Genomic DNA, 13,943 nt, shown 5'->3' with positions numbered 1-13,943 from the left:
GACCAAAGCTGAATTAGGTGATATAATAAATCAAATTCCAGGTCTGGAGTCATGAAGAACTGAGTTCAAATCTAGGCTCAGTCACTTATTAGGTGAATTACCACGGGTAATTCACTTAATCTCTGTTTGTCTCAGTTTCTACATCTTTAAAATGGGGATAATAATTAATAGCACCTCTCTACCAGGTTCGTTGAAAGGATGAAATGAGATAATAATTATAAAGCAATTAGGACAGTGTCTGGAATAAAGTAAATGTAATACAAATGTTAGCTATTATAATTATTATTTGATATTCAAGTAGTTCTCAAGAGAAGCATAAAAAACGAGTAAGAAATCATGAGGGTCTAAATAAAGTAAACTTTTCACATTCTTATGTGAGATCACACATGTAATATCCTAGAACATTATTACCATCAGGCATCTTTAAAGGAATTGGCCTCAGGTAGCATTCCTTTTTTCTCCCAGGACTGGTTCAGGGATCCAATGGGTTCTCTTTCTGTTCCTGTCCTGGTGTTTTGTCTTAGCTCTCTTTCCATCTCTTTGTGCTAGAATGTCTCCCTGCCACTGCGCGCTCCTGGACAGCCTTGGCCCCCACGTTTGGAGACCTGTCTGTCTAACCAAGCTCCTCTGGGCTGAAAAATATGACTCACTAGGACTCTTTCTGAACTTTCACATTCAGAATCCAGTCTGGTGTGTTTTTTAAATTATCGTAGGGGAGGTAGACTTGGGAGCACCAGCAAAAATGCTGCGTTTCACTCTGATATTTTATGTTTACATCACATTCATTTCTAAATATATTCCTACCCCCAACCAAATAGTCATCCCCTATCATAAAGTGTTCAAGAAAAAGAAAGAAAAGTAGTTCCTTAAAACTAATGAACACATCAACCGAGACTGATGGTTACACAATGTTCAACAACCCTAAGTCCCATTGTCTACTTAAGGAATGGAGATGCATTTTATCATTCATTCTTTTGGAAGATTCCAAGCTTATTCATTATAGTTACAGCGTTCAGTTGCTCCCTCAAGTTTTTTTATGATATAGTTAACTTGATTGCCAAAGTTTTATCTCTACATACATCAGGAATTTGATGTTTTTGATTTTATATTTTACTAAATAGACCCTCTAAGTATTCTCTAATTAGTCTTCTCTAACCTGGCAAAATGGTAAATTCCTAGTCTTGGAATCATGTCATGTCTTTTATAGCCTACAATTCTTTCAAAAAGAAATCCTTGTTCATTTCAACAACCTTGAGCTTACTTTTTCATAGACTACAGAAAAGGTATACCTGAATGTCTGTCACAAACCTGGTCTGAGATATGGGCACTTGCAGCACGACTCTGAAAGTAGCAGAAGTGGTAGTATATTCAAAAACAGGAGAAAAAATTGAAGTAAACCTATCCACTATAATAGCTTTTGTTTTGAGGATTGCTAATGACTTACCATCCAGAAGTATAACTAATCCTGATCCTTTATCCAAGATATCAACAATGATGGCTTCATTAGTTAATTGTCCTGTAATGAAAAGTAACAAATTATTATATAGCCATTCATATATCTTAAATTACTGTATAACATAATTAACAATAATTAACAACTTCTATTAATTGTGTAAAATTAAGACAATGTATTAATAACTTTCACTTTAGAAACATATAAAAATTTAGTATTAATATTACTACTTAAATTAAAAGAGCCATTCAGTATTATAAGGAAACTGATGTTTTCCTAATTATTAGTCCTTTGGCTAAATCCAATAATCTTTTTCAATTATTGTCTTCAACCTTTCAGCTACCTAAATTCATAATTTCTTCTTTTTCTCTCTACTCACTCATCTCTTATATCCAAATAGTTGTCAAGTTCTACTGATTCTATTTTTCCCAAAGACTCTCATAAATGTCCCCCTCTGTGGTTTTTCACGGTTACTATTCTGGCCCCCATCATATTATACTTAGGAAATTGTTATGGCTTTCTGGTTGGCCTCCTTTTCTGGAGTTTCTCTTCACCCTCCAGGCCAGCCTCCATTCAGTTGTGAAAATGTTTTTCCTAAAGCACAAGTCTGACCAGCATTAACTCCTACTTCAATGAACTCCAGTGGCTCCCTATTCTTTTAAAGCCCTTTATCACCTGGCCCCTTTCTATCTTTCCAGAATTTTCATACTTTCATACCTCATTCCAGAAAATCCATACAGAGTTTACTACCCTCCAAATAATCTTTGATCCAGTGACATTGGTTTCCTTGCTATTCCTCACAAAATACACTCCATATCTTTTCATTTTCCCTATAGCTACAATACTCTCTCTTTCCCCTCCCCTCCCTCCATCCCTCTTTCTGTCTCTGCCCCCTGGTGTCTGTCTGTCTCTTTCTTCTTCCCCTCATTTCCATCTACTAGACTTCCTTCAAGTTCTAGATAAAATCTCCCCTTCTGCAGTAAGCCATTCACTCAATGCTGGCATCTTCTTTCTCTCAGCTCCAATTTATTCAGCTCCAATTTATTTTCTGTACACAAAGATATGCATTTATATACATTAACACAGGGATATGTATATACACATGTACATATATAAAGTGAATTAGAGATAAGAGGGAATATATATGTATATATATATACACACACACACACATATACACACACATACATAAGATACATATTGTTTCCTCCATCAGACTAGATGTCTATAAAACCAAGGATTGTTTTTGTCTTTCCTTGTATTCTTAGTGTTTAGCACTGAGCAGGGCACACAAAAGGTACTTAATAAATGTTTGTTGACTTAACAAGAGTTGAATTAACCTAATTAAAAGCCACTTTTTTAATCAAGCAACTTCTCATCCAAATCTGACCGAATAATATTTAATATATTAAATTAACACATCTAATGTTTTTACTTCCTACTCAAAGACAGAAACAGAGAAACAAGATCCCTTATCATGGATTATATTGGATCACATGACCTGATAGCTAGACACTTTCCCTAATCTTCACACCTCTCAAAACTCTTCAAAACAGTAAATTTGTACAAAAGTTGAGACAATTTCAGCTCTCTATGATCTAAGACACTAAAAACCCCAACGAGAGGAAAACTTGATGAACCAACAGCAAAGACTAACTCCCAACCCTAATATGTTCATTCAGCATCCATTCCCCCCCACCAGCTATCAGACTCTGACAGGGATGAATAAACTGCTCCAAGGCTTCTATGAGAACTCTACCCACTGCAGATGAAAGAACCCCAGAGAATCAACTAAAAAGCTAGTGGAAATAATCAACAACTTTAGCAAAGTTGCAGGATACAAAATAAACCCACATAAGTCATCAGCATTTCTATATGTCTACAATAACATCTCAGCAGCAAGAGTTAGAAAGAGAAATTCCATTTAAAATCACCCTAGATAATATAAAATACGTAGTAATCTATCTGCCGAGACAAACACAGGAACTATTTGAACACAACTACAAAAAAACACTTTCCACACAATTAAAACTAGATCTAAATAACTGGAAAAACATTAAGTGGTCATGGATAGGATGAGCTAACATCATAAAAATGACAATCCTGCCCAAACTAATTTACTTATTTAGTTCCATGCCCATTGAACCAAGAACCTTTTTTTCTGAATTAGAAAAAAACTATAACAAAGTTCATTTGGAAGAACAAAAGATCAAGAATATCAAAGGAAATAATGAAAAAAAATGTGAAGGAAAGTGCTCTAGCATTGCCAGAGCTCAAAGTATACAATAAAGCAGTGGTCTTCAAAACAATATAGTACTGGCTAAGAGACAGAAAGGAGGATCAGTGGAACAGACTTGGGGTAAGTGACCTCAGCAAGACAGGCTATGACAAGCCCAAAGATCCCAGCTTTTGGGACAAAAATCCACTATTTGACAAAAACTGCTGGGAAAATTAGAAGACAGTATGGGAGAGATTATGTTTACATCAATATCTCACACCCTACACCAAGATAAACTCAGAATGGGTGAATGACTTGAATATAAAGAAGGAAACTATAAGTAAATTAGGTGAACACAGAATAGTATACTTGGCAGATCTTTGGGAAAGGAAAGATTTTAAGACCAAGCAAGAGTTAGAAAAAAATTACAAAGTGCAAAATAATTTTGATTACATTAAATTTAAAAGGTTTTGTTCAAACAAAACCAATGCAACCAAAATTAGAAGGGAAGCAACATATTGGGAATGTTCATAAAAAAAAAAATCTCTGACAAAGGTCTAATTGTTCAAATTTATAGAGCTAAATCAATTGTACAAAAAAATCAAGCCATTCCCCAATTGATAAATGGGAAAGGGACATGAATAGGCAATTTTCAGTCAGATAAATCAAAAGTATTAATAAGCACATGAAAAAGTGCTCTAAATCTCTTATAATCAGAGAGATGCACATCAAAACAACTCTGAGGTTTCACACCTAGCAGATTGGCCAACATGACAGCAGAGGAAAGTAATGAATGCTGGAGGGGATGTGCCAAAGTTGGGACATTAATGCACTGCTGGTGGAGTTGTGAATTGATCCAACCATTCTGGAAGGCAATTTGGAACTATGCCCAAAGGGAGATAAAAGACTGTCTGTCCTTTGATCCAGCCATAGCACTGCTGGGCTTGTACCCCAAAGAGATAATAAGGAAAAAGACCTGTACAAGAATATTCATAGCTGCACTCTTTGTGGTGGCAAAAAACTGGAAAACGAGGGGATGCCCTTCAATTGGGGAATGGCTGAACACATTGGGGTATATGTTGGTGATGGAATACTATTGTGCTCAAAGGAATAATAAAGTGGAGGAATTCCATGGAGACTGGAACGACCTCCAGGAAGTGATGCAGAACGAAATGAACAGAACCAGGAGAACAGTGTCCACAGAGACTGAGACACTGTGGTACAATCAATTGTAATGAACTTCTCCATTAGTGTCAATGCAATGACCCTGAACAACCCGGAGGGATCTATGAGAAAAAAACAATATCCACATCCAGAGGAAACACTGTGGGAGTAGTAACACAGAAGAAAAACAACTGCTCAATCACAAGGGTGGATGGGCATATGATTGGGGATATAGACTCTAAAGGATCACCCTAGTGCAAATATTAATGGTATGGAAATGGGGTTTGATCAGTGACACATGTAAAACCCAGAGGAATTGTGAGTCAGCTACAGAAGGGGGTTTCAGGGAGGGCAGGGAAAGAACATGAATCTTGTAACCATGGAAAAATATTAATTAATTAATTAAATTTAAAAAAAAATTCTACCCAGCCTTTCTTACTTCACATCCTTCCATAGACATCAAAAACCAAAAAAAGCAGAACCTAGGACTGCAGTAAAGTAGTTCTCTGTGCTGCAGCAGAGATTATCCAGGGAAGAGAGAAGAAACTGGGACAGAATGCCATCATGTTTGCATGAGTGGAGCTCGCTTAGGAAATGGGCCTCACTGGCCTAACTGGCTAGGGCCAATTCTCTGTCCTCAGAACTAATTTGGAGCAAAAACTGAGTCTGATGAACCATAAATAGCCCAAGATAGGAAGAAGCTGAAACAGCTTTAAAACCCAGGCCACACAGTAACTACCATCAAAGCAGGTTAAATCAGTAAGGTAGTGATAAGGTAAAATAGGAAAAGAAAGACTGAAATTAGCAAAGCTCTCAGAAGGAAGAAAACTCAGTTAAAGATGTTGAGCATAAGAAGATAAAGCATCAGGACAGGATGGATAAATAAGGGGATAAAGCAACAGAAGGGACTATGGCCTCTAGATCAGTTAAAAGTACACAGACCTCTAGGAATACATATTACAAGATAAAGGAAAATAAATGAACATGTGATATGGTAGAAGACCTGTAGATTTCCAAGAGAGTATAAAACCACATCAGAATGTTTCTAAGTGGTTTAAAGGAAAAATAAGAAGTAGGAGAGCAGAATTTATTGCCTGGAAAGAAGAAATGAGCAGCAAAACAGAAAATTCTATATTTCTGGTGGCAAATCTCGCCAAAGAAACAAAGAGAACAACTGATTAAGAATACAAATATACCGAAATAAAGGACAATCCATACCAAAGGTTACTGATTTAACAGAGAAAACAAAAACAAGTTATTGCTTCCCAGATATAAAGTTGGGTGGTACTGATAGAGGCATATTAACTTACAAAGGGTTGAACTGCAGGCAAGAGGACCCTGATTTACATGGTCCTTCTAAGTCTTACAAATACATAATGCAATATCTCAATTTCATGACAAATGGTCTACTCAGATTATATTCTTCAGTATAGATTTCTGATTTATTTTGGGGGGCCATTTTTTAATAGTTGATTATTTTACAACTGCAAAAGCCACCACCCCCCTTTCAAACTGCTTTATTCTCATCCTTTCTTGTCTTCCCTAGCGGATTGCCCCTACTTTAATCTTTACTCTTTCCCTATTGTGTGGATAGAATTTGCTCCCCAGGACTCTCTTAGCTAGCATCATGTTTGCATCCTTATGTTACATGTAAATGCTACATGGGAATGCACTGAAGATAAGTTTTGGGGTAACCCTGTCCTTGTCTCTCTTCTTCCCAGAACATGGCTATGGAGGCTGGGGGGAGAGTTTGGCAGGAAAGTTTACTCATGTAGTCATACTTCAGCTTTGTACTTCTATTTTTTATTTCTTCTGCTTCAAGTGACTACTAATAAATATTATAAAATAGAATACTTGGAGTTATTAATTTTAATTTAAATCCTACATTTTTGATGACCATGAAAACATCCAAACTTCACCGGGAAAGGTTCCCAATGGACATGATAACTTTCCACAGTTCCACATTGTTCTCATAGATTTTTAAGACAGTATTTGGAAAATATTAGGTTTAAGGAGAGCTGTTCAATACAGTTTGTAGAAGATTTGCTCTTGGCCTCACCAAATGCCACATTATGCCAGGAAGATAGCAAACATCTTTTAGAGCTACATAAAAAGACCACAAAATTTCTAAGGTAAAGGTTCAGTGGGGTCTCCCCAAAGAAAAATATTTAGGGTTCATTTTAACTGCTAGTGCCTGCTCCATTTTCCCTAAGCACATTGAAGATATTGAGAAATTAAGCACTCCTCCACTAAGAAACAGTTGAGGACAATTTTAGGAGCAACAGGATTTTGTAGCCAGTAGATCCCTTGCTATGGGGAAATCACCAAGCCCCTTATAACTCTGACAAAAAATTTAGTCCCTGAACTGCTTAAATTAGAGGCAGAACACTTGTTCGCTCTTTAAAAATTAAATCAGGCTATCCTGTCTGCCCCTATTCTAGGCATTTCAGATTACAAAAAGCCATTTACTTTGTATGTACATGAACAGAGAAGGATAGCTTCAGGTGTTTTAACTCAACCTTTGGAACCTGTTTAATGTCCAGTAGCTTATTATTTAGCCCAATTAGACCCAGTAGCTTCAGGAGCACACCATGTCTTAAAGGTGTAGCTGCCACAGCTTTGTAAGTAACTAAATCTGCTGATTTAGTATTGAGATGCCCATTAACCATAATGTGCCCACGTGAAGTCGAAGTATTATTGCTAAGATATAGAATACAGGCATTTTCTGATTGAAGACTTGCTAGGTACAAGGTAACCTTGTTAGGTAATGAGAATATTACCTTGAAATGCTGTACAGTTCTTAATCCTGCAATCTTGCTTCCTGATTTACAAATTTCAGGAGAACCACTGCACAGTTGTGAATCTTTAGTGTCCATGGCTGAAAAACCTTGAGATACTCGCCTGGACACTCCTTTAGAGAACCTAGACTTAGTCTTATTCACTGATGCTTCTTCTTTCATGAGGGATGGCACATGCTACACTGGAACTGCTGTATACACAGAATTTGCCACTGTGTTATGAGCTTCATTGTCCTCAAATGTAAGTGCTCAGGTTCAGAACTGATAGCTCTAAAATATGCCTGTATAATTGCCAAAGATAAGAAGGCACAGACTCTAGATATGCATTTAGAATATGCCATGCAATGAGTATTCTATGGCTTCAAAGGGGATTTTTAACCTCAGCTGTGTATAATTGAAAATCTGTTACCCTAAAAAAATCCTATATTTCCTGGGAGCCCAATGACTTCCTGTCATTATGTACTTCCTGTAGACAGGGGACCAATTCAGTGGGTATGCCTGTTCTGCCTCTTTGGCTTCCTGGCAAAGACGATGGTGATAAGCAGGGGGTTTTGAACAGGCTGATTAGCCATGAGCATGGGTTGTTTATTTTGTTACCTTTTTATTCCTTTATTTTTAATGATCATTAATAAATCTCTTAAAATATATTTTTATTGTTGAACACTAAATTTAATTTTACATTTGGCAACCAGAAGTTGGAGAAAAGAATTTTCAATTTTTTAAGACAGCTTAGATGAATTTTTTTAGTCATGTTTTTCCTTGCCATGGCTTTTCCCCCCACCCACCCTCACAAACTCCAAACTCTCTTTGGAGCTGCTGCTTTACTTCTGCAGACCCTACTTTTTGATGGTCATCCACCCTACCAGCCTGGCTATTTTAAATTGAGGGACTTGGTGGAGAAGAGATAACCTGCTTCTCTCCTCCATCTGGTTAAGCCAGAGTTCCTCGCAGCTGCCTATACTGCCAATCCAGTCTTCTGGGTTGTCTCAGCCATCCACTCCTGATCCTGCCTGATCCTAACTCCCAGTAGCCTGCTTCTGTTTCTGACGCTGCTTACTCCAGCCCCAGTCACAGCTGCTGTTGCTGATCCTGCTAAGTTGCTGATAGCTGCCATTGTGTCTTTGGAACTCACAAACTGGAAGTCCTTGGAGCTACTCTCCAGGCAGCTGGTAAAAACTGGGGACAGGGGAAGCAAACTGCTCCCTAGTGTTTTACCTCTAGGGGAAGGGGAAGGAAGGTTACTCTTCGAAACAGGAAGTAAAATTGCAAGCATGGCACACTCTATGAAAGAGTAGTGCATTACATATCTCAAATAGCTCCCAGTTTAAGGATGTTTTTTTTCTTCCTACCATTCCTGGGTACATTGATCCTTTTGATTATCTTGCCTGAAATTCAGTGAAGAAATTAAATCTCTCTACAACCCTTTGCCATTTGGGCCTGTCCAGTCTTTAACTTTTTTGATCTTGCAGTAATATAAGTTTAAAATACATTTGCCGTAGTGTCAATACATACCCAAAAAGCTTTAGACTATAAAAATGATGCCATCGATTGTTTCAAAGAATTATGGGACTTTGCTTAGTGATTCTGTCTGATTCCAGGAGAAGGGAATACAAAAAGAGCCATTGCACAGTGCCAACAAAGCACAAAGCTAAACTGCATAGTGCCTATCGAGTACAAAGTCAAAGAAAGCAATCCAAGTGGGATTGATGTAAATTTGAGCCAAGACAAGAGAACTTGAACTTGTTTGGGGTTCAAGGTTGCAGCTGTTTTGACATATGTCCAAGGCAGGTCTTCCTTGTCCCACATTCTAACAAGTATCTCAATTCTGGGTCCATCCTGGCTCCCATTTGCTACTAAAATCTAGTCCTTTTTCTGTCTTTCATAGTGTAGCAAACTTTCTGTAGTCCTGGCTACTGACTGGGTATGAATTTTAAAACTATTCCACCCTAATCAGACCATTCTTTAGAAGATTTGATTTAGCTATTTCCTGATCAGTAACAATGGAGATACTTGGAATAAGAGAATCAGGTCTTGGAAACTCTACATTCTCCACCTTACTCAGTTTAACAAGATTTTTAAGGTCTGCATCAAACTCAAGATTTAATTATCTGAGGAGATGGCCTTCAACAGACATGTGCAAAAAAAGAACAGACCTCTGGGCTGTCCTATGTCAAGCTAAGTCCTCATAGGTACAGATGAGATGCAGAAAAGTGATGTAAAAACGTCCATATAAGGCATGTCAGTTTCTGTCTCTCTCTCTCTCTTTCCCTGGAGAGATGACTCTGGCTGGCAGTGTGCTAAGCGTTCTGACATCTTGGAGTGCTGGGTGGTGAGTTTTGCCCTGGAGCTGATTTCAGGTTCGGGTATCGTAGCTAAGCCTCTTTGGAGGTCAGGCTGATTCCTTCCTCCTTCACACTCAAAACCTTACTTTCTAGATCTCCTATCTTCCTTCCTGGTACTAGCCCCTTACTTCCTCCTTCTTCTTAAAATCTTCTCTACTATAGTAGTAGTAACTAAATCACCATAAAATTTGGCAGCTGACTTGGGTATTTTATTATTTGGGATTTCCCTTGGCAACCACTTAAATTTAGATTTTTTCAGTCTCAACCATAATTTCACCCTTTACATGGGTAAATGCAAAATTGCATAAATCACTTAAATTGGGCCCTGATTCAAGGACCTGTTATAGGTTTATTTTTCCTTTACTTAGAATTTTTACACATAAGCTTTTGATATTCTATATTTCATCCAGAAATTTTTTTCTCTTTTATTTGGAATTTTTTGATGTTTTTTATTTATCTTGCTAATTAATTGATATACCTCATAAACTCAGCCATGCATCCCTAAGTGATCCCTGTGCTTTTTAACATCCTCTTCAGAGGGGGATGTATTATTATTCTAAAATGCAAAGTTTAAATTCTTTTGAGATAAATTTCAGGATAAGAAACATGGTACCTCTCCGAAGTCAGAAAGTGAACTGTTTGTAGAAGGTGCCATGAAGATGCCTGCACAGACAACACACTGCACCAGAAGATCCAGAGTGAACTTTGGGGATGTGATGATTTGAACTGTGTGGGGTTGAATGCATTTGTTTTGTGTGTATACTTGTATACCAAAGGGGACTGCCCTCCAACTGGCTTTTTGTCAATGCACCTTGCAATCACTGGTTTGTTCTTTTTCCCTTTTATCCCCAAATTATTGTAATTTAAAAGTTGATTATGTTAAATGATCAATTGGGGAGACTAGTTTTCCAATGATCATCAGGGGGAGTATATAATTGAAAATCTGTTATCCTAATAAAAAAACCTACATTTCTCAGGAGCCCACTGACTTCCTGTCATTATGTACTTCCTGTAGATAAGGGATAAGTTCAGTGGGCATGCCTGCTCTGCCTCTTTGGCTTCCTGGCAAGGATGGTGGTGGTAAGCGTGGGATTTTGAACAGGCTGATTAACCATGGATACTTTGTTTTTTGTGGGGTTTTTTGGTACCTTTTTATTCCTTTATTTCTAATGATCATTAATAAATCTCTGAAAATATATTTTAATTATTGAGATTAATTTTAATTTTTACAGCTGTAAAATATATAGCAAATGCAGAAATTATTAATGAGGTTCATTCTGCCCTTCAGTTCCCTGAAAACCGTAGCTGTGGCTCATTGGTCTGCCCATACAAGTGGAACTGACCCTGTTTCTAGAGGGAACCACCGGGCAGATACTGCAGCGAAACTAGCTGCCTGAGAAGGACTTGAATTAATTTTAACATTTATAACTAGCTTAAATTTATCTCTTTCTTAAAATGAACAGAAAGTGGAAAAATGGAAACAAAAATTTAAGGCAAAACAGACAAATAGAATATGGGTGTCATCTGAAGGAAAACCCCTACTCCCTAGAAGTTTTTATCACCAAATATGACTATCCATTCACAAAAATGGCCACTTTGATATTTGGGGCATTGTACTCTATTAAAAGAGTATGGATAGCCCCTGGTATAACTACTACAGCATCTAAAGTATGTGCAGTCTACCATACCTGCCAATCATATAATCAGCACACCTTTCATGACAAAGCTTTTTGATGGTTTCCTCTGGCTTACACACCTTTTGAATACCTATAAATTGACTTTATCACTATGCCAAAGGCTGGACAGTATAAATTTTGTCTAGTCATAGTGGATCAAATGACCAGATGGCCAGAAACATTTCCTACTGCCTGTGCCACAGGGGCTTTTGTTGCCATGGTGCTTTTAAAAGAGATTATTCCTCACTTTGGTCTGCCCGCACATTTTGATTCAGACAAGGGAACTCATTTTACTGATTCAGTTTTATCTAAGACAGTGGTTCTCAACCTTTCTAAAGCTGTGACCCCACAATACAGTTCCTCATGTTGCAGTGACCCCAAACCAAAAAATTATTTTGGTGGCTCCTTCAAAAATGTAATTTTGCGACTTCCGGTCAAGATGGCGGTGTAGAAGCAGCAAAAGTTCAGACCTCCGAAACCCTTCCCTACCGATCGCAAACAAAGTGCTCCTAGGCCACCGAAATTCAAGCTGAACAACAGGATAGACCTGGGGAAACCTCCTCCTGGACCTGGATCAAAAGGTACCGCACCCCAAAAGCCAGAACCCTAGATCACTCAGATCTAAGGGGTAGACAGAAAGAAGGTCCCAGGACCCATCCCCCCCAACCCAGAGTGCTGAGCCCAAGGCAGCAGCGGGAACCTCAGGGCTCTGAGGACTCACCTTGAAAGCAACCCGAGCCAGTCTCCGGAGCGCCCAACACAGACGGCAGGGAAGCATAGAGAGAAGGGGGAAGCCTGTGGCCCCCTGGCTGGGTTCTTCCCTCTGGGTCTCGGGGGAGGACCCAGCTTCGGGGCACCAGCTGAGCCCAATCCCATCGGGAGCCCTCAGAGCTACTGAAAGGACAGAGGGCTCAGGGCTGGCAAAGGGGTGGCTCCGAAGAGCCTACCTTGAAAGTAACCCGGGCCAGTTTCTGGGCACTCAACACAGACTGAGGAAGAGGAGGTTGCTGCTTTTCTCTTTCTTCTTTTTTTTGGCTCCGAGATCATTCGGCCCACACCACCTTAACCTAATCCCATCAGGAGCCATCAGAGTCCAGGCAAGCCACTACCCCTCCCCCCTTAGAGAGCAGGGTCTTCTGAAAGAACCAGTTGAACCTAATCCCATCAGGAGCCCTTAGAGCTGCTGAGAGGACGGAGAACTCAGGGCTGGCAAGGGGGGGGGCTCCGGGGAGCTTGCCTTGAAAGTAACCCGGGCCAGTTTCCGGGCATTCAACACAGACTGTGGAAGAGGAGGTTGCTGCTTCTCTCTTTCTTCTTCTTCTTTTTTTTTGGCTCCGGGATCATTTGGCCCACACTACCTGAACCTAATCCCATCAGGAGCCATTAGAGTCCAGGCAAGCCACGACCCCTCCCCCCTTAGAGAGCAGGGTCTTCTGAAAGAACCAGCTGAACCTAATCCCATCAGGAGCCCTCAGAGCTACTGAAAGGACAGAAAACTCAGGGCTGGCAAAGGGGTTGCTCCAAAGAGCTTTCCTTGAAAGTAACTCGGCCAGTCTCTGGGCACTCAACACAGACTGTGGAAGAGGAGGTGGCTGCTTTGTTTTTTTTTCCCTTCCCTTTTTTGGCTCTGGGATCTTTCGGCCCACACCACCTGAACCTAATCTCATCAGGAGCCCTCAGAGTCCAGGCAAGCCACAACCCCTCCCCCCTTAGAGAGCTGGGTCTTCTGAAAAAACAGAAACCTAGAGGCGAAGTCAAGATGGCAGCCTAGAAGGAGCATAGACCTGGCAGCCTGGCCAGAGCTTTAGAGATCCTCCATATCTGCTCCAGCCGTCCAGGAAGTTTAAAACTCAGAATAAACCCATCCCAAATAAGCTGAACTCAATCCCATCAAAAGTCTCCAGAACATAGGGAAGCCCAGGCTCCCCATCCATCCTCACTGACTGCTGAACTTTAAGCCAATCAAAAGCCTCAGAGGACAGGAAAGCTCAAACCCCCAACAACCCTCCCTCAGAGATTACACCAAGAGATCCTCTGTTAAAGCTCCAAGAGGGGAGACTGATAGAAGTCCCTAAAAAACAAAAAAATGAGAGGAACAAGAGCACAGACAAATACAGGGAGGAAAGAAGGGGTGAATTTGAACAAACAACAGAAACAGAAGAAAGAAACTACAATAGACAGCTACTACTCACCAAATGGAACAGAGGGGGAGAGATCAGCAAATGATAAACCAGAAATCCCAGCGAATTGGATACAGGCTGTGGAAGAACTCAAAACACAGCTAAGAGAGGC

At 39.5% G+C, this 13,943-nt stretch overlaps 1 protein-coding gene across 2 annotated transcripts in view; it reads right to left on the bottom strand.

Annotated features, from left to right (window-relative positions):
• HSD17B4 (hydroxysteroid 17-beta dehydrogenase 4) overlaps positions 1-13,943 on the bottom strand; it is a 135,437-nt gene that overhangs the window by 31,023 nt on the left and 90,471 nt on the right. For both annotated transcript variants that reach the window (XM_001378174.5, XM_016423750.2), the window contains exon 15: positions 1,445-1,516. In XM_001378174.5, the coding sequence (XP_001378211.3) occupies positions 1,445-1,516 (72 nt within the window). The remainder of the gene's footprint in view (positions 1-1,444; positions 1,517-13,943) is intronic.

This window comes from Monodelphis domestica, chromosome 7, assembly GCF_027887165.1.
Source record: "Monodelphis domestica isolate mMonDom1 chromosome 7, mMonDom1.pri, whole genome shotgun sequence".
In the NCBI taxonomy this organism is placed as follows: domain Eukaryota; kingdom Metazoa; phylum Chordata; class Mammalia; order Didelphimorphia; family Didelphidae; genus Monodelphis; species Monodelphis domestica.
Note: the sequence above shows the minus strand (reverse complement) of the source record. Positions and strands in the feature narration are given on the sequence as shown.